The 20,867-nt window shown below is 35.3% G+C and overlaps 2 protein-coding genes across 3 annotated transcripts; both read left to right on the top strand.

The window, feature by feature from the left end:
- The first annotated feature begins 4,123 nt into the window (after window positions 1-4,123).
- Window positions 4,124-12,847, top strand: LOC105044252 (aspartate aminotransferase, cytoplasmic). 2 transcript variants are annotated; one of them, XM_010922076.2, is made up of 12 exons: window positions 4,125-4,410; window positions 4,653-4,724; window positions 4,824-4,885; window positions 5,939-6,022; window positions 7,967-8,066; window positions 8,158-8,278; window positions 8,572-8,735; window positions 9,097-9,234; window positions 10,744-10,865; window positions 11,454-11,548; window positions 12,011-12,131; window positions 12,559-12,847. In XM_010922076.2, the coding sequence occupies exons 1-12, from the start codon at window positions 4,180-4,182 to the stop codon at window positions 12,641-12,643; spliced, it is 1,395 nt and encodes a 464-aa protein (XP_010920378.1). In that variant the 5' UTR covers window positions 4,125-4,179; the 3' UTR covers window positions 12,644-12,847. The 2 variants fall into 2 exon arrangements, with proteins under 2 accessions (XP_073108856.1, XP_010920378.1); XM_073252755.1 differs by lacking the exons at window positions 12,011-12,131; window positions 12,559-12,847 and having other exon boundaries at window positions 4,124-4,410; window positions 11,377-11,506.
- A 3,539-nt stretch (window positions 12,848-16,386) lies between these two features.
- On the top strand, window positions 16,387-18,173 carry LOC105044241 (photosystem I reaction center subunit VI, chloroplastic). The gene is made up of 3 exons (XM_010922067.3): window positions 16,387-16,811; window positions 16,906-17,038; window positions 17,798-18,173. Exons 1-3 carry the CDS (start codon window positions 16,684-16,686, stop codon window positions 17,975-17,977), a joined length of 441 nt encoding a protein of 146 aa, XP_010920369.1. The 5' UTR covers window positions 16,387-16,683; the 3' UTR covers window positions 17,978-18,173.
- The last annotated feature ends 2,694 nt before the right edge of the window (window positions 18,174-20,867 follow it).

Here is a 20,867-nt window from a genome sequence, read left to right as displayed (position 1 = left end):
ATAAAATGTAATATATTTTTTAAAATTTTTTATATTTTAATTGAAGATAAAATTATTTGATCAAACTAATTTATTTCAGTTTACCCCTCCATTCTTGCTTTAATGTTGTCCTTCTAATTTCACCGGCACAATAAATTAATATAAAAATAGACAAGCTTCAAAAGGAAAATATGATTCTAGCTCAATCCTGCGGCATTCAGATTATGGTTCTGGATCAACTTGAAATGAGACCTACATTTTTTTCTGAAAAAAAAAAAATAAATTTTATATAGATGGAGAACTACTTTTAAATATATATATATATATATATATATATATATATATAGAGAGAGAGAGAGAGAGAGAGAGACGCGATGATAAACCAATAATAAGTAAATTTTATATGGATAGAGTTATCACCTCTGTGATGCGGGGCAGTATACCAGAGCTTACCATGCTACATCAACGTGTCAGCAGGCCCAATGTTGATCAAAAGGCAATTCACGACTAACGTGGCGCATAGGCTAACAGTACAAACATTACACGAGCGGTAACATTTGAGGTGGCAATCCATGGACTGACCCACCGGACCAAAATATAATTAGTGATTTTGGGTTTGACATGAACGAGAGAAGTGTAAACAAGTCGACTTGATGGAACATTTTATTAAATGGCTTTATAATTCTGAGCCATTTACTTACTTTAGATTCGTTGAATAATCGGGCCAACTTATTTTTTAAATCAGTCAATATTAAATCTCAATCTTTGGTGCATTTGATAAATGGATTAGGCTCAAAGTTATTGCAATTTATTGTCAAGTCCTATTAGCTAGCATTTTTATTTTTAGTGCTGGTCTATGTTAGTTACATCGAGTCTCATCTTTGGCATAACAAAATTTATTTAAAATGGAGATAATAATATTTTCATCATTTAGTAGGAAAATATGATATTTTTGTAGGAGATAATGATATTTTTATCTTGTAACGAGAGAACATGTGTATCATATCAAGAGGAGAAAATTATGTCAAATGAGCAAGGGAGAGTTTTCATGAGACATGAGAGGAGTCGGACTCATTGTTTTCATCTTTATTTTTTTAAAATAATATTTATTATTATTATTATTATTATTTGATTTGATTCGTATTTATTTTAGATCTTGGACATCAAGCAGCATAATGCTTTACATAGTATCATAGCAAAGTTAGAGTGTATTGAAGTGGTGTGTAGCTTCGATTAGATTTATTGCAGTACAACTTTTCAAGTAACGACTTGATTGTTAGTGATTTTAAAAGTAATTATTTGGCATTGTTCTAGCGCTTTCGATACTTTATTGTGTATATAGGCAAGTATATGGACTCTATTATGATTCAATATTCAATTCGTGGTAGTTAACTTTACCAACATTAATAAAATTACTTTTGCTATCTTTTGTATCCGTTAAGTGAACAATATTTGTTGTCCAATTTAGAAATCTATATTCAAATTATATTTGATGAGATATTTTGAAAGAGTTACAAGCAATATGAATATATACTTTTAACAATTAGATTGTAAGAAATAAGTGGAATATAAAATTTAAGAAGATAATGAATTATTCAAGTTACAGTTAAATTTTATATATTGTGGATATCTGCTTAATATCTAACAAGATGAGACATTTCAAACAAAAGTTATTGAAGAGTAGGTTTTAGTTATACGTTTCCTTGAAAATCCAAATGAAGGGCATTTAAAGATGAAGATTTAAATCAAAAGAAGGTTTGTTAGCTGGAGATTGGATTTGGTTTTGAAAACTTGAAATAGGATAAGGTTGATCAACTCAATGATCATCAATTCTAAAAAGAAACATAGAGTAGGAGATTTTTGATTATATGGGTGGTATATTAAGTTTGAAAGAAATTATGATTGAAAAATCGATTGATTTTGAAATTGCTCAAAAAGTATCAAAGAATGCTGTAGATGATCCGATAATAGAGATTCATACCAAGGAGTTAAATCATACAGAAGATTCTTATATTGAAGCTATTCAATATATGAATGTTTCTTTTGGAGATTTGATTAGCCATAGGGATGTAATGCTGATTAATTTTGAAGTAATTTCAAAATTAAGTAGCAAGAAAATATGCTTAGTATGAATAATTTATATTGCATCCCCACATTTGACAGGACTTTTGGTATACCAATCAATTTAGAAGCCACTCAAAAGATCGAATAGTTAGAAGATTACGTGCATGAGGATTTTAATTGTATGTGTAGGAGCCAACTATATATAGATATTTGGAGCTACTCAATCAGGAGTATGTGAATATGATTGAAGTTTTATTGTTGATTTTATTTCTTGACATATAATGGCCGATGCTTTAGTGAACAGTAATTGCAACTAGAAAGTTGATGTTCATTCAAATAAACTTAGGTACTTGACAAAAATGCAGCATAGAGACAAAAGAGTCGATATTAGGAGAAAGTATTATAAGATATTGTCAATTTCAATATGTGCATTAAAAGGGATGAGTTGGTAAATATGTTATTTTTTGAGCTAATTAAGGAGCTGCATTATTTACTTGATGATTTAACAAATCATTACATATTATTATTATCAGGACAATAATAGCAATAGCTATTGTGGTATTTCATAATATCCGCAATTTTATCTTAGTTAGTATGGACTTTGCAATAAAAGCAAGTACAAAAATTCATTGTCCAGTCTTGTCCTATGCTAGTTAGCTTAAGCCTCATGCTTAACATACTAGAATCTATTTAATTTACAGTGAAGACAGTAATATTTCTATCTTTCAGCGAGGAATGGTGACCTTTTCTTTCTTGTAGTAGAAAAAAAAAGTATGTCATTTTATTAAAAAAAGTAAGAGAATTATATGAAGAGAGATAATGAAAGAGTTTTTGTGAGGCAATTTGTGAGAGGGGCTGAATTCTTTGTTTCATCCCTTATTTACTTTTTAATAAATTTAATTTTTTCTATCAAATTTTTCTTCTACTTCCATCACTTGATTTATCTAGTATTTGTTTTGGATCCTATATTAACGTTTTTGATCTACATTGAGTAGTATATTTTTCTACATAAAATAACATATTTTTTTAAAATCTACACCTTAACATGACTCCATACAATCTTTTGCCACTCCTAGATAATATCGCGACCACAAGCATAACGGCTGTACTTCTATATTCCTAACCTTTTCATCCTCGATGCTAATAATAACCTCTATTATGACACCATTCTATTACACTTGTACTTACCAAAAAAAAATCTCGTAAAGTGAAAGTATCCCAATTTCCTCGTAGCACAATTTCATCCGACAACCATCTGGATGGCTATTCTTCATCCCCATCCATTTTTTTTTCTTTTATTTTTTTTTTTTATCCTTTTTATCTTTTCTTCATTCTTCTTTTATTTTTTTATTTTCAATTTTTTTTCTTCCTTTCGTTATTTTTTAATTTTTTTTTGTAAGAATTAGACGGGACGATCAAGATGCTCTGCTCCCATCCCGCCGGAATTTTAGATCCGCGATAACTTAGCCCATCGACGTCCTGCAGGGTTCAAGGACACGTACAAGGCACGCAAGGTCACCACGATCTCGTGCCTTAATTTATCCCCTCTCCCCATTACAGCATCATGAGACAATGGAGTAACTAAAAATATTTTGTAATATGTATCAGAGCATCAAAAGGATAATGAAATGAGCAACAGACAAGCTGACCGGCAAATTTGCGACCATGCAAGGATTAGATTAATTAATAATAAGACGTCATAATTAGTGGTGTTTGGAATAGTTAAAACCGTGGTCGAGCCGCAGAATCACGTAAATCCCGTATCGAACATCGCCGTATCCCACGTGCTTCACACGCACCCCCGCATGCGCACGCTAACCCTATTAGTATTAAATACCTCCCAAACTGCGCCCACCGTTCTCCCTCATCCCCTTCTAGTCCTTCGTGCCTTCTGCTGACACCACCGCTTCAAGAAGCCTCCCATCCGCCACGTGTCCTGCTCGTCACCGAAGCGCCCCTTCCCTCGGCCGCACCGTCCTTCAATTCGAGTCCCAGACGTCACCCCGAGGACTTGCCTTAATATGCCACGTCATCACCGACCCGGTCCCTGTCTCTTTATAAAACCGGGGGCGCCCAAGGGCGAGCACTTTCCCTCTCACGTAGACGCGCGGCGGGGCGCACGATAGAGTAGCAGCGATGGAGGACGCTAACGTGCGCGACAGCACTGGGTACCGGTCCGCGGATCGGAGGTTAAGTACCCTTGGGAGGCATCTGGGCGCCCTGTCTCCTTCGTCCGCTGCTTCTCGTCTTCCACCCATGGCATCCGAAAACCCTACTGGGACGATCGCTCCTTCCCCGACTGCTGGGTTCTACGGCGGATCCGTCTTTGCCCATGTCGTCCAGGCGCCGGAGGATCCGATCCTCGGGGTAATAATCCGTTTCGTTGCCGTGGATCGCTGATCGGAAGGATCGGATTGGTCATGGTTATTTTCTTAGGTTTTGATTCTTTGTTTTTGATTGGTGGTTCGTTCTTGATGTCTTTTCTGTTGGTTCTTGGCGTATCTGACCGAAAAGTTGAGATCTTTGAGTCGTTTCAATGGGTTTGGGTGAGTTTCTTGGATTTATTTTGATAACTATTTGTATCGTATCTTTTGTTTTGGGATTAACAGGTGACGGTTGCGTATAACAAGGATCCGAGTCCTGTGAAGGTTAATTTGGGTGTTGGAGCTTACCGGACTGAGGCAAGATCTTTGGGATTTTAGATGGGATGGTTTTTATCGGTCGTCTAATAAATCCTTTTTTCCTTCTTTCTCCTTATCTAATTTGTCCTTTTGTGACAGGAAGGGAAGCCGCTTGTTCTGAATGTCGTGAGACGAGCAGAGCAGATGCTAGTCAATGATCCGTATGATCTTTCTCATCTTATTATCTTTTGTTGGATAGAATACTTTTTTCTTCGAGGGAATTAGGAAAAGTTTATTAATTGTCCTTTTTGAGTAGAGGTGAAGCAGTGCCTGACAAACCGTGGGATGTTTTCATGTGAAAATAAGTAACATCCAAGGTTATTTGTTTGTTATTTGTTTGTTTGGTTGCAAGGGAAACGACTTACGAAGTACGTTTCCTTAAACTTTGCAAAAATTAAAACCTTTAAAAGAACTTTTTCCATGATTATTAGAAATTGGAATAATTCTTTCTGCCAAAATCTCCTAAAAAAAATGAGAATTATTCTTGAAAAAAAAGAAATTTGGTATCTTTTGTGGTTTTGTTATGTTTTTTCCCCCATTTGAGTTATCCAGAACAGAAAATATTATGTCTTTTCCTGCTTGCCTCACGTATTCACCTCCAAGGAACATTTTCCTTTCGCCTGGACACTTCCATAGGTTTCTGGCAATGTTTTCATCATCATCATCATCATCATCATCACGATGTTCCTTTTTTTTTTAAAAATGTTTTTGTTGTTTCTCTAGTCGTGATTTTGATTGGTTTTCGGCTAGTTTGCCCTTTTTTTGGTGCCACTCCATCTTTCATAATATAAATCTATTTTTCCTGAAATTGCTGATCCCACTTTGGCCATTTATTCATCTCAATACATTCCACTCTGGGATTATTTTTTATTTTGTTATGGATATTTGTCCTTGTTCTTGTCCAATGCTGTTCTAAGCCCATAAAGGTCTTACCAAGACCCACCAGCATGTGTGACGAATTTAATCTGGAGTTATCTATTTTGGCCTTGCCCGCTTCCCTCTTTAGACTTGGGAACAATCACCAAGAAAATGGATAAGTATCTTTCTCAGCTCTGACATGATAAATAAGCATATTTGCTCTTGTATTCATCATTTTTTCCTGATGAAAGGAAAATAGATCTTGATGACAGTTTGCAAACATATCTGCTTTTGTCAGTTTTCCTTTCTAAGTTGACGAGTTGCTTATTCAGTGCCTTGTATTGGATGGTCTTCAGGTCTCGAGTTAAAGAATACCTTCCTATCACTGGATTGGCAGAATTCAATAAGCTCAGTGCTAAACTAATCTTTGGATCTGACAGGTACATGATGACATGTAATTTAACGGCTTTGCGACTGTACCAGTATTCGATGTGGCATGTGATGATATTTGCACATTTTGTAGCAATTTTATTTTTTCTTATCAAATGATTAAAAGTGATCGAAAACTCATAGCGTGCATCCTGATTGTTTAAAGAAAATTGCCTTTTCATCTTAAATAGGTTATCTGTTGTTTGCTTGTTTGACGGATGAATAGGGTATCAGTTTCCTGCAAATAGAACCGAAATTTACATAATATCAGGTTTGATTTGCAGATAATCAAAATCAAACCATCTAAACAGTACACATAATGGGGGATCCTTTTGCAGAATGTGAGGTAGCCGTTGCAGGAGCTGGTTTGCCCTATTATGTGACTGCATCAAACTGGATGCTGCCGAGTTGTAGACATTTTTTTTGTGTTAAAATGCCACTCTTTTGAAATGTTGCTTAGAGTATCATGGATTTTTTGCTAGGACACTGGTATCCGATTTTGGAGGCTCGAGGACAGATAAAATGTTTTGAGCATGGTATTTTACATGCGAAGTCATGTTTTAGCAGTAATGAAGAGACATCATATACAAAACCTTCTAACATCTATTCTTGACCAAGCTAAAAAAATAGCTTAACCTATTAAATGAAGCATAACTTATTAGATGCCTGTGTAAACTATAACTCAAAGCAATTGATTGATACTAACTATGATACATGCATTTTTTTAATTCAAATTTATTTGAAAGTTTCGAAGTACAGTATGATTATTCATTTATAAGAAACCAAAGGTGTTTACAAGAACTGATGTTTGTTGGTATTTTGATACAAGTACCTCATGGTACCTCAACTAGTTTGAAGGGTTCTTGGCATTAGGGAAATCAGGGTGTCTTTCTAAAGGATGTGGAGAGTAGACATATAATAATACTTGTTGATCTCTTGAGGATATAACTGAGCTCAGTTGCTAGATTCAGTAATCAATATTGCAACATAAAGAACAAGGCTTTTCATATCTATTTGTGATCAATTTTCGGATCCTAATGTGCTTTTAGTTTCAAGATAAAGTTTCTGCTTCTGGACATAATCAGTGACGTGTCTATGCTAAACCATTTCACTCATAGGGCAAGGCTACAAGAAATATGAAAATTGCTTATTTAAGATATAATAGCAAAATTCATTTAAAAACAATAACTAGTGGGACATTAGAGACAACTAACAAGCAAATGAAATAATTAAGAACAACTTGTTAATATTATGTAGAATTTTATTACAATAAACTGCTTGATAACAAGTTTTCTTACATCATGTATATGAACAGCTATGAAATAAAAAAGTACCCAATTGGCAAACACGGCATGACAGTTTTAGGTAATGGCATGTTCCATACCTATAGGTTTGAAGGTATTTTAATACTTGAAAAAGGTGACATCTCTATGTTCAATTTACTCAAGGAATTAATCTTTTTGCTTCAAGAGCCCTCATATGTAAAAGTAGGATTGAGAGTTGTTTTTCACTTAACCATGATTTCATTTGTGAATGTCATGAACTTCCATGGTTCCATCTGAAAGAATGATACATAATATAGCTGAAGTTCATCAAATACTTGTATGCACAGTTTGAATGTTATCAACTTAACATAAAAATGCCTCCTCGCTGTTTTAATGTCTTTTAGCTGAAATAAATTGTTCTTCTTGAAATTACTGTGCACAATTTTTTTTTTTTAATTGTCCGTGGCATGTAGTTAAGCAACATAATTCCAAAGTAAAAAAATATTGCCTTTTTCTGGACTGTGATTTATTTGCTCTTTCTCCCCAAAAAATTTAGAAGAGACTGTTTCTTTGACAATGACTGATCTTTTATCCTAGTACCATAATTTGACTCTTCCTGTATGACTTACACCCTTTTTAATCAAGATATGGTCATTAATCAACACACATTTATTTTTTCCTCTGGTGCAGTCCTGCCATTCAAGAAAATCGGGTGGCTACTGTGCAATGCTTGTCAGGCACTGGTTCACTGAGGGTTGGAACTGAGTTTCTGGCAAGGCATTACCGTGAGGTACATATTGCTCTCCTCTGTGTAATAGTTCTTTACGTGTCATTGTAGTTTGAGCCAGTATTTTTGTGACTTATATAATGTTATTTTCCAGCGCACTATTTACATTCCACAGCCCACATGGGGAAACCATCCAAAAGTTTTTACACTAGGTGGGCTATCTGTTAAGACTTATCGCTACTATGATCCTGTAACACGTGGGCTGAACATTCAAGGTATAAGCTGCCCTTTTCTGGCTTTTGCCTGGCAATAAATAAGGTTATACTTTAGTTTATGATATTTCAAAATTCAATGCATATTGACCTAAACATAACCACATGAACAGTTTCTATTTCTTTTTCCTTTTTTTTTTTTGCCTGTCTATTCCGCTGTCATACTCAACAGGTGACTGGTTTCTTGAATATTCTATAAGGTTTATGTTTTTTAATCTTGGATTGTTTTTAACCAATGCAAAAGCTTTTGATGCTAACTGGTTGATTTCTTTCTTGGGGGCACACTGTTGAAACAGGTTTGTTGGAAGACCTAAGTTCTGCTCCTTCAGGAGCAATAGTGCTTCTTCATGCATGTGCACATAACCCTACTGGAGTAGATCCTACTCTTGATCAGTGGGAGCAGATCAGGAAGTTGATGAGATCAAAGGGACTACTACCTTTCTTTGATAGTGCTTATCAGGTAATCATAATATTGAAGTTATAAACACTGCTTTATCACTTAATAGATCCTGCAGCTCAAGCAGGTAAGGAGCCTTTGCAGCTTTTCTTGGCAGTGCTTCCCTTACCATGTTGCTGATGTCACACCGGAGTCTACATTTGATCATATTTCTCCTGATGTCCCTTGTAATTTATCATCAGGATGCCGTTGTTAGGCAACTTAGCAAGTCATGATCTGATTACTATTGTTATTGTTGTTGTTATTATTGTTGGTTTTGTTATTTAAAGAGCTTTACAATCTGAAAAAAGTTGCGAACAAATGATTATTTTCTCTATGTTCTGAGTTTATCATGTATATAAAAGGGAGTCTACTTTCTTTGCAGGGATTTGCAAGTGGAAGCCTGGATGCAGATGCACAGTCTGTTCGCATGTTTGTTGCTGATGGTGGTGAATGCCTCATGGCTCAAAGCTATGCAAAGAACATGGGGCTGTATGGGGAACGTGTTGGTGCACTAAGCATTGTAAGAGGCTTCAAGCTTTTTAAAATCCATAGTTAATATCTGATGATCATCGGTAGAATAGGTTGTCTTTTTGGCATCTTAGTTTTTAGGAAAATCAAATGTTTTTCATTTGTCTTACAAAAGAGAAGGAAAAAGACACTACCATTTCACATATTACAATCTGCCTTTTTTAAACTTGATGTTTGCTGCTAATTAACCATAAATAATGTATATGATGCTTCATAGATGGCATCAAATAGAGTTTAGTTTCTTCTGAGGCCATACTTGATCTATGTATAATCCATTCTCTTTGGTTATTTGTACTTGGTGTTTTCCACTGGAAAGTCAGTTTCATTGGACTAAGCAGCCACTTGAGTATGTCTCATTGTTGAATAATTTTCATGATGATTAGCACTATATTTTGCATTCATGTTGCTGTATTTGCTATTATCTTTACATCTCTCTAACAATATTAATCCCATAAACATGGACTGGCTGCATTTTAATCTGTATTGTCATAAAGAAGTGAGTATGTGCAAGTTCTGGTCTTGGTTAATCACTTTCAGTCTCTTTAATATTTCTTGTTAGCTTTGATTCTGATTATTTAAATATGATACTAAAACTGGAATCAAGCTTTGAATATTGTTCTTATTCAGCCGGTACCCTACCAAGCCAATTTGCCATAGTATTAGTTATTCCATCGTTTTCGGTACCCATCCATACCTGATGTGCTGACTCATACTGGTAGGGATCTGATACTCAGTACACCCCCTGTACTGAGTGTGGGTAACAAGAACTAGACTACACCAACTTTGAACAAGTTGGACATGAGTATGAACTGATACTGGCAACCTTGAGTTATTCTATTAGAGTATTTTGCTGATTATTTCTTTGCAGCTCAGACAAGAAGATCAAGGCTTAGAAAGACTTTTCTAGCTCAAAACTTCATAGTAAATTTTGAGAGTATGCTTAAAAATATATAAGAAGTGGTCCATCTAAGAATTAAATGCTTAAGAAACTTTTCAGAATATTCATTACTTCTATCTGCATAATGTTACATTCTTTATATGTGTGTGTATGTGTGTGTATATATATATATATATCCATATTTGACATCTTCACTTTTGACAACAGATTACTGTAATGTGCTACAGAGTTAGATGTGACAGTCTGACAAAATATTACCACAATCATAACGAACTATTCAACAAACCTCTGTCAGCCAGGGAATTGTAGATTGCTTCCGTTGCAGAATTGCCTTTTCTTTTCAGAAGGAAAAAAAAAAGGAGGAAAATCTAAAGTCAAAATTTTGAATGATGCTATCTGGATTGTGGAGAGAGCCCCTTTTTTTGATGAAGTGTTTGTGTAGGAATTTCCTTTTGTCATGCCTAGCTGGTAATATTTGTTGTGTCAGTGCTATATATTGAATTTATGGTTTGACGAGCCCTTTAGTCTTGTACCATTGCGCAAGTCTAATCTCCAAAGCATCACTCTGCTATTTCACTGGGATTACCACTATTCTATTTGCAGGTTTGCAGGTCTGCAGACGTGGCAGTTAGGGTTGAGAGTCAGCTGAAGCTGGTGATCAGGCCCATGTATTCAAACCCTCCCATTCATGGTGCTTCTATCGTGGCTGCTATTCTTAAGGACAGGTACTCGATCATGGTTCAGTCATAATCTCCCAATTCACTTAGCATCAGCCAGTTTATAATTGAGGTGAAAGATGTGAAGTTGTAGGCCTAATTTTTCTCATAACTAAGGTATTGAGAAGTTCAGGTCCATGTTTAAAATGAAATAAAAAAATGGTAGCGTCAGGGTATGATCTTAGCCTATGAATTTTAACTTTTGTCTGTCTTGCAATCATGATTCTTTCTTGCATATGAAGATACCGTCAATTTTTCCCCCTCTTCTCAGCCTTAAATTTTTAAGTATCTGAGTATGTTCGGTGCCTATCTATCAGAAGAGACCTCTCCAGGAACAAATTAAGGTCGGATGCCAAGGGAATTTACATCTTTTAGTTTTCATTTTTCGTCATATCCCACAGTTTTTGGAAACAAATGCATAGTTTCTGGATCATCTAGAGATGCACCATGATAAAACCCTTAATTTTGTTGATGATTACTTGTTCTTTATTGTTTTCTCAAGGAGCACTTGCAAATGCAGGGAAGCTCCCTCCTTTGTTCCTTCAAATTAAACATGTTTAGTCGCTGATGAGTGCATTACCTGAATCTGCTTTCCAGAGCACTGTTCCATGAATGGACTGTTGAGTTGAAAGCTATGGCTGATCGAATAATCAGCATGAGGCAAATGCTTTTTGATGCCTTGCGTGCCAGAGGTATATTTTAACTTTTTTCTTCTACTTTCTTTTCTCCTGTTGTTGAGAACATATGGTTAAGTAAGGAGCTCTTTCTTCTATTCCATGCTTATTTTTTATTTTAGATGATGTTTAACCTAAACAGCTATCATGTACCAGTGCGCCTGATATCGGGTCTTGTATACTGGGTACAAATCCATCGGCATGTCCCTGCATATGATGCCATTGTATGCATCAACCATATGGATTTTTTTTCTTTTTTTTTGGTTTGTCTTTTAGTCCAAAATAAGAAAAAAGAAAATTAGAGTATTAAACTTCCCGGTCAAGTTTCAGCAATTCGCTTACATGATGAAGACTGAAATTATTTTGGTAGTTCATGATCAAGTTAAAATAGGAACAAGTGTAAGTCTGATGGTCTCGGCTGCATGAGGGATATATTATGCTCCTGCTGTGTGAAACTTGACAGGCTTCCATGGCATGCAGGAACACCTGGTGACTGGAGTCACATTATCAAGCAGATTGGAATGTTTACCTTCACAGGGCTTAACAGTGAGCAAGTGGCCTTCATGACCAAAGAATATCACATTTACATGACTTCTGATGGGTAATCTCTCTTAGATTTGTTGTCCTTTCATTAAGTGGATTGTTGTTTGGGATGCCAGCTGGCTATCTGCTCGGTGCTGTGATATGTTATGATGATACTGATGTTCTGAAACTGCCTTTCCCACATCTCCCACTCCTTGGATTTTATTTTTCCCTCTGCTTCCATAACATCATTTCTGGTGTATGCATTGGTTCCAGCATCGTTAATCTTATCCTATCAAATGGATTTTTTTTTTTTTTTTTTAGGGTACATGAAAATATATTTGGCTTTCATTGTTTCGCTTTTTGAACGTGGATATGCACAGCCTACAAGGGCCTCAGCCCTTACTAGCATACATAGATATGCCTCGTTGCCACATGCATTCTTGATGCACATTGACTTTATTTTTGGCCACAGATTTAATGAAAGAAACATTTGTTTGGTGCAGGAGGATCAGCATGGCAGGTCTGAGCTCTAAAACTGTTCCCCATCTTGCGGATGCCATACATGCAGCAGTTACCCGCACGAATTGATCATTGCTGGACTCTGGATTCTGAGAAATCTGAGGTTTCACGGTCGTCCACACCTTTTACCTATGCTTATCAGTTGAAGTTTATCCATTTTGCTGTGGTATGTCTGTTGGTCCTGTAATAAATTCACAGCAATACTGCATCAGAACAAAATGTTCATTTGAGCAAGTTTTGAGTTGGGGAATCTATTTATGCATTTATGCGTCAGTCATGCATCAGATGTTGGCCTGGGATGCTTTATTTGTTCAAGGCCTGCAAACATGTCCGTCTAAATAAAGGGTTGTTTGACCTTTGACCTGACTGGGTTTCATGTTTGGGTCTGTATTTTGCATCCAAGTCCAACTCACTAGCTGAGTGGGGTAGGTCGGGTCCATGGAAAGACCTAGCTGGTTGATTGGATGACCCTCATACAGACACACCCAAAATATTCAGCCCTAGGCTAGGATGTGGTTGGGTTGGCTCTGCACTTGGGATCTATTGCTAGCTGCTTGGTAAGCGTCTTCTTTGTTTATAATCATAAATATATAAATAACATAATTCTAACTTGTTTTCCAAAATAAGCTATGAAGGAGAAACAGTTGATAAGAAGCATGACAAATTATGAGGGTTTCTTGATAGCATCAAAATATGTGAACAAGCAACAATTAGATCAGAAGCGGGAGTGTAATATCTGAATTCATAGGAAGTATTTTATATTCCATGGTGAAGAGGAGTATCAGACTTGTAAGATCAGAAGCAGGAGTCTAATATCTGAATTCATAGGAAGTATTTTATATTCCTGTCAAAAGTTTTGGAGATTGTATAATGCATGCTCTTAAACCACACACATACACACACACACACACACAGAAAATTCATTAGCAATTGAAGTTGTCTAGGTAAGTGGTAATTTCTCAACCAGGAATGCTACACACACTTCATTAGCAATTGAAGTTGTCTAGGTAAGTGGTAATTTCTCAACCATGAATGCCATTTAGGTCATCAATTTTCAGTATGTCATGTGTTTTGATTATTCTATTTAACAATCTTGAATGGTAGCATTAGGAGTCCATTGAAATTCACTTACATAAATTAAATTCTGTTATGAAAGTATGGTATTATTGTATTTTTACAATTAAAACTTAGAATATGGATCAATGTCAGGAATTTGAATGGATGTTATGTTGTTATTCATAAATAATTTTTGAAAAAAATGATCAATTGTATAGTCTAGAACTTACTTGCGGGCTCAAAACTAGTTCATGCATATGGTAGTGGTATTTTTTATTTTTTTATTTATTTTAAGAATTTTATCAGATGATCCCGGCATAATCTTGGGCATGAGGAATTAAAAAAAATATTTTTAGTTTTTTTATTTATTTTTATAATTTTATCTATAAGGGATACATGGTGTGCCCAAAATAAATTTACATAAAATATAATTAAAATTCTCATATTTTGTATAAGAGCCTAGCAAATAGCTATGATGCAAATTTTATGTGCATTATCTCATTGGTCAGCTCTAGAAATATCATAACCAATTAAAATTAAAATTACATAAAATTATTCAAAATTTCTAGGTGCAACAGCTTCATTACTTTTTCAGTTTTGTGCGTCTCCATCAGTAATATAATGATAGACTGTGTCTTGTGAAATTTTTCATGACATTATATATATATATATATATATATATATATATATATATATATATAAATAAAATAAAAACATGTTATATTATTTCTAAAGTCTTATTTTGTGTCTTTAACATCTTGGTTGGAAGGAAATAATAGGAGAGAAAAGAAAAAAATGAAAGAGAAAGTATTAACTTTCTTTTGGTTGGGAGGGAGTTTTTTTTATGAAAGAAAGAGAAAGAAAAAAAAAGAATTGGAGGGAATATAATTTTTTTTAAATTTATAATTTTTTTCTTCTTCAAATCGAACGAAATCAAAGAGAAAAAAATTAAGAGTTAGTAAATTTTTTATAATTTTCATCTTATCTCTTTAATAATAAAGATTAAAATTAATATTATATTTTAAAATTTATTTAAAATCTTCCATCTAAGTCTTCCATCCGTTTGAACTTCTATAGATGGAAAAAAATCAACGTAAACCAATGTAAAGGTAGAAAAAATAAGAAATAAATTTTTTTTTTGATTTTTTTTAAGTTTATTGAATTTTTTTCAAAGATATAATAATAAAAAAATTATAATATTTTTTTTTGTTTTAAATCAAGAAAAAAAATAATTTTTTTTCTTTAAACTTTCAATCAGGAGGGAAAAAATATATATATATATATATTTTATTAATATATTTTTTTTTCCTTCTTCAAACTCTCAACCAAAAAGTTAAGCAATTTCATTGGCAAGCTTTTGGAATGGCATGTTCCTGATCAAAAGCTTAGTGCTCTTCTGGCACTTGGAAGTGTCATTGTTGCAACCGATACCAATAAGTAATCATTATAAGGCAGCATTAAAAATAAATTACAGACTGAAGATGCAACGGAACCTGGTGGATTAGTTTCTTAATAATAAAGTTATTTCACCACTATTAGAGCAATTTCCTTGGCAAGCCGTTGGCTGCTACGTGTACCATAACATAAATGAGGTGCATCCAAACCATTGTACCGGCCATCTCAACTTGCAGTCATAGTGCACATGTATGGCTTGCATTATTCATGCTATATTGCTAATACTCTTCGATTTGGGACTTAAAAGCATATACACTGCATAAATAACGGGTCATTTTGCACCCAGCACATAAAAGAACAAATAACACGTTATGCTTAGGAAAGGTTAAGATAAGCCATCATGTATCTTGCATTAAAGAAATACAAGCCACCCACTGTATCACTTAACCTAAAGCCAAAAAAATTAATACACAAAGCACAATTAGCCATTTTTGAGCTTACTGTTCAACAATTGGTAGGAAAACAAATCAACTAGCAACAAGACAAATGGATAGGAGCATAAGCAAAAGGGAAATAATTGATTGGCACAAATTCGTGGAGAAAATAAAAATAATATTTTTAATAATAAATCGGCACAAATTAGTGGAGAAAAATAAAAATAAAATATCTTACTCGTTAGTATTAAAATTTTAAATTATAGCTTCATTCAACTCAACTAAATTTTAGCAAAGGACGGAAAAAAGAACAGGAGAGAGGATGGTAGAGATGAGGTGAGCATATTAGTGAGATCATGGAAGAAGATATCGATGGAGATTTGGGGAAGGTGATTCGTGAGGAAGTCGAAGAGTGTGAGGAAGTCGGAGAGTGAGGAGGCCAACTTCATCGGGCAACGTAACGAAGGCGAGAGGAGTAGGTGAGGATGCCAGATGCGAGAGGATTTGGGGGTAGTTAGACATGAGAGGAAGTGAGGAAACAGAGCAGAAAATGATCAAAGGGAGAGAGAGGGTTTTATATTAAAAGAGCGTTTGGTTGGAGAGAGTGGAAGTCTAAAATCGAAATCAGAATGGGTGATTCCTATTCCAACCATTTGATTGAGAGGAGTCTCATTTCGATTCTGATTTCAGGATGGAATGGGAATGGCTCAATCTATATAGAACTCAATCTCTACTCTTCTCTATGGATTCAATTTTTTATTTCAATTTCGATTCTGATTCCGATTCCGATCACGGACCAAATATTTCGGAGGATTTGACCATTCTGATTCTGATTCCAAACCATTCTAATTTTTATTCACATTTGGATTTCGGTTGTGAACCAAACACCTCCTAAATGATTTTTGTATTGGGCCGATCAGGTTGGAGATCTGAATTGGTCCTGGATGGTTTGCTGATTGGGTCGAGTCCAAGTTTATGAAATAGCTGTGTTTTTCACGAAATAAAAAAAGGAAAAAAAAAATCCTAAACTATTAGCGGCCTGAAGGATCAGGATAACGCTATCCCAAATGGGCCACATGTCACTCCCTCCTCTCATCTCCACCACCCAAAAGAATTCTTCTCCCGCGTCTCAAATCCTATAGGCAGAATAAGAAGGAAATCCTCACAAGGCGCGAAGGAGGCAAAGCGGTCGGTAAGTAGTGACAGCCGATAACTTCATCTCCGATGGCCTCCTTAACCGCCGTCGCAGCAGTACAGCCGGTCGCCGTTAAGGGCCTCTCCGGAAGTTCCTTCAAGGGGACCAAGCTTGCCGTCAGGCCTTCTCGCCGGACTCCCTCACGTCCTAAACTCCGGTACAGATTTTTATTTTCTTTTTCTTTGAACGTTCGTTGATCGTATATATAACAATCAGACGGCTCTGGAGTCATCGGAATTTGCTCTCCATAGGTCCGGCAGCGGCGCCGTGGTGGCCAAGTACGGTGAGAAGAGCGTGTACTTCGATCTAGAGGACCTCGGAAACACCACGGGCCAGTGGGATTTGTATGGCTCCGATGCACCCTCGCCTTACAATCCTCTTCAGGTATCGTGATCTTGAATCTCTCCTGCTTAGAATTGTGAAGTGGTTCTCCGAAATATTTAAAACTTCGAACCACAAGCTCTTGATAAAAATGATAGGATCAGAAATATTTAAAGATTGTAGATGAGAAACATATTTTTGTATAAGCTTCCTCATGAATTGATAAGATTTGACGAGCATTTAATTATTGATGCATTGCCTAAAGACCAGAATGCCTCTCGGTTTTGGAAGAAAGTTACGAGGACTTCTTCAACATATGCACATTAGATATTTGTGAAAATGTAATACCATGACCAGTTATAATGACTTTATGATCCAAAAAGAATTTTTGGTCGGTACATAGGGAGGACATGCCATAAAACTCAGTAGGCCAGTCAGCAAAAATAAAAGGTGCATTAATTTTGAATTTTAAGCCCCTGCATCCCTATTTTAACTTGCTAAATTCTTCCTAGACTTTAAAGTGGTCTAGAGGAAGAGAAACAGAAATGGGAATACATGCATTGGAACTGTCTGTGGTGCTACATGATTAGATATTGCCCTCCTAAAATGCAAGCTTTATACCACTATGCTTGTACAATCTGTTAATGTGGCACACAGATTAGCATATTTCTCTTTTGATTCTTCATCAGGTGTGGGGTAAATTATAAGTTCAGATACATGCATAGAGATATATGTAATTGGTATTTACATATGCTTGTGTATGTCTGAGCATATTGCTTTGTTGCGTCAATTGACACCAACAATATGTACATGGACATGCAGAGCAAGTTCTTTGAGACATTTGCGGCCCCATTCACCAAGAGGGGTTTGTTGCTAAAGTTCTTGATATTAGGTGGTGGCTCCTTGCTTGCATACCTAAGCTCCACAGCTTCTGGTGACATATTGCCGATCAAGAAGGGCCCTCAACTGCCACCCACCAAAGGTCCACGTGACAAGATATGATTGGTATGGACCATGAAAGAATCTCCATATCTCCTTACGTAAATAGTTTATATGTACCTGTTTGATCAACTTTGTAAGTAGCCCATTTGCTCTTCCATGCTGCTTTGTAGTGATAAACTTGATCTCATATAGTTCTCCTGTCCTAAGTCTTGGTACTTTGATCAGATAAATCAGCTTCACTAATTATTTCCTCTTCCATGTAACATGATCATTTGATTGATCTTGATGTACTCTTGAATGATAATATAAAAATAGTATAAGTGGCTGCAGCAGTTAATTGTAACACTTAACATATAACAGTCAAGAGAATCATTAAGGAATATATACCTTGGAGGTAGGTTAACAACTTCTAGTACCATACTTGAATCTCAATTTACATTTGAGGACAGGTCATCATAGATTTCTTCTTATTAAACATTAAATAAACCAAAAAGTGGATCCTCTAGACAGAGCTAACTTACGCACTCTTATCATATTAAAATGAGTTTTCATGCACTCACTCTTTGAGTAGCTATTAATAAGTATAATTTATCTGATACCTCGAAGAAGGAACAAATTTGAATAACAGGATAAGGCATTAGTTCATTACTATTTATATAAACAGTGGTCAGTAATCAGTGGAAGAAAATTTGTTTCTTTTAATACAACATTGGGAATTTGAATATAAACCATGTTATTCATGGTAAGCAACTAAGCATGTTTCATTTTACCTGAGCCTATTGTTACGATGAACATAAGAAAGTAACTAATGGAATCTGGGATTAGAAGTGAGGTTAGAAAGGTAATGAATGTATCATCAAGCATGCCATAGCACAAACTAAAAACTCACTATAGAAGTAAGAATGTGCCTGAAATCGTAACAATAAATTCAGCTTCTCTACAATCATAAATTATTGAATATGTCAACATTATTCTGGCTAGAAGTCTCAATTCTATTTCTTACAGTTAGTGCAGCAGATGTAAATCTAATGTACCATCGACAGGCTGGCAATGTATCACTTGAAGAAAACCTCCTCACTCCAGTATGGCATCTCTTTACTAGCATAGTATTGAAGTGGTACCAACAAGTGCATATTAGGATAATTAAGATGAATGAAATCTTATTCAAGAGCCTACATTAGGAAGGGATTCGATATATGCTCCTGGAGTTTCCATTTCCATAAGAACCATAACATTTATATCCATAGCACCCTCGAGCACTTGCTGAATCCATTCCCTGAATCTATCAGAAAGTCCATTTGGATGGACTTTCATAGTTGGAAGCCACCACTTGTCATCCTTTTTTCATGTTCCCTTCTCAGACTCATCAGCATCTCTGTGCACGTACCAGAATTCATTCTGGTCTTTGAATTTGTCAAGGTATTCCTGTTTATCATTAAAAGAAATTTAGATTGAGTAGTTAAGAATGAACCTCTAAAATTCATATAGGCTTCCTTACAATGAGCAGTGCATCAAGCTTGTGCAAAGCAGGGAAGTTCATGTGAAGATCTCTGCATTGCTGTGTTATCATTATCTGTAAGGATTGGAACAAAAAGAAATTGAACTTTAAACTTGCGTTTAGATTGGAGGCAGTTCTTCATGAAATGGATATATTCTATGACCCGAAAAGGGACTAATGTAACTAAAAGTGCAAAAGATATAAATTATGCAGAAAAAAAACAAAAAGAAAGAACGATGAGTTTCTTTAAGACGTCCATGCTGATTCCATCCATAGATTTCTGTCGGGAAGGAACAAATCCTACTACATGATCGGTGACTGACAAAAGCCAACAATTTCCTCCTCCACCTAGCCTTCCTTTCCGCTGACATGGGTTCCAAACACCATTGCTCCCCAAAAACAGAAGCTGAACCAATCAGAAAGAAGCAAACAGAAGTTTTTAGAATACCTGCATTTGTGCTAGTGATGATATTAGAAGTTTCGATGACTTGAATAGGTTCATTTATTGATATTTTTATAAGCTGATAAAGCTAATCATACAATCCAAGTAGGTCACTGGAAATAACAGGGCATGCCTAGAAACAGGTTAAGTATAGCCTTTATGAGTGAGAGGGGGAAAAATCATGTTTTCCTACATGACATAAAAGAGATTTGCTTCCTGGCACGCGGAGAGATTTCAGTACATAATTATGGATAAAGTCTGGTAAGTCACTATGCTCTTCGCAAAAGAAGGCCTTCTTATGTATTAGTAGTTTATTTTGCTTTATATAATATCCTATTTCTCATAAATATAAAGTTCAATTATCAAAGCTAAATCAGCATATCAATTAAAGTTGGATATTACTAACATTAGCTCTATTGTTAACATCATACTAACTTTTTTTTTTTTTTGGTAAGAAGAGGAGAACAATTGTATTGCCTGAATAGAAGATAGAGTCAATGTACAAAGCAGAAGACTAGTGTAAAACATCACACTAAGTTTAAATGCTCTTTAAATACACAAGCTATCTAAAATTCACAGGAAGATGTTTGATATGTCAATGAACAACAATACAATGGATTGCTAATCGTATCTTCTAATAAATCTTCGGGGGAGTTTCTCTCTTCCTCCATATTTCATCCAAAAAAAAAAAAAAACAAAGGCTTGGTAATTGCATATAATTAATGTAAAGTGGAGAAGAACAAGAAGACTTGGATCCAAATAGCAAAAATATGATTGGGACACTGTTTCTCTCTCTCTCTCTCTCTCTCTCTCTCTCTCTCTTTATGTTTTGGAGAAAACTCTTCCCATGGCTAAAGGCTTGTAACTTGGATAGGAATCAACCGCTAGAAATATGGAATTCATACAACCATCACAATCTGGTAAGAAAAAAACTTTGTCATTTGTGTTCATTTTTATCTGGATTGTTCTACCTTACAGAAGTAGGAGTCTTCTGACGAGAATCACATCCA

Source organism: Elaeis guineensis, chromosome 2 (assembly GCF_000442705.2).
Source record: "Elaeis guineensis isolate ETL-2024a chromosome 2, EG11, whole genome shotgun sequence".
NCBI classification, from domain to species: Eukaryota; Viridiplantae; Streptophyta; class Magnoliopsida; order Arecales; family Arecaceae; genus Elaeis; species Elaeis guineensis.
The sequence above is the reverse complement of the archived record's forward strand: the minus strand, read 5'-3'. Positions and strand labels throughout refer to the sequence as shown.

Coding starts and splice junctions, on each gene's coding strand:
- LOC105044252 (XM_010922076.2), top strand. CDS start 4,180: ATGGAGGACGCTAACGTGCGCGACAGCACTGGGTACCGGTCCGCGGAT. Junction 10,866..11,453: donor GCTGCTATTCTTAAGGACAG/GTACTCGATCAT, acceptor TCTGCTTTCCAG/AGCACTGTTCCATGAATGGA. Junction 12,132..12,558: donor ATTTACATGACTTCTGATGG/GTAATCTCTCTT, acceptor TGTTTGGTGCAG/GAGGATCAGCATGGCAGGTC.
- LOC105044241 (XM_010922067.3), top strand. CDS start 16,684: ATGGCCTCCTTAACCGCCGTCGCAGCAGTACAGCCGGTCGCCGTTAAG. Junction 16,812..16,905: donor CCCTCACGTCCTAAACTCCG/GTACAGATTTTT, acceptor TGCTCTCCATAG/GTCCGGCAGCGGCGCCGTGG. Junction 17,039..17,797: donor CGCCTTACAATCCTCTTCAG/GTATCGTGATCT, acceptor ATGGACATGCAG/AGCAAGTTCTTTGAGACATT.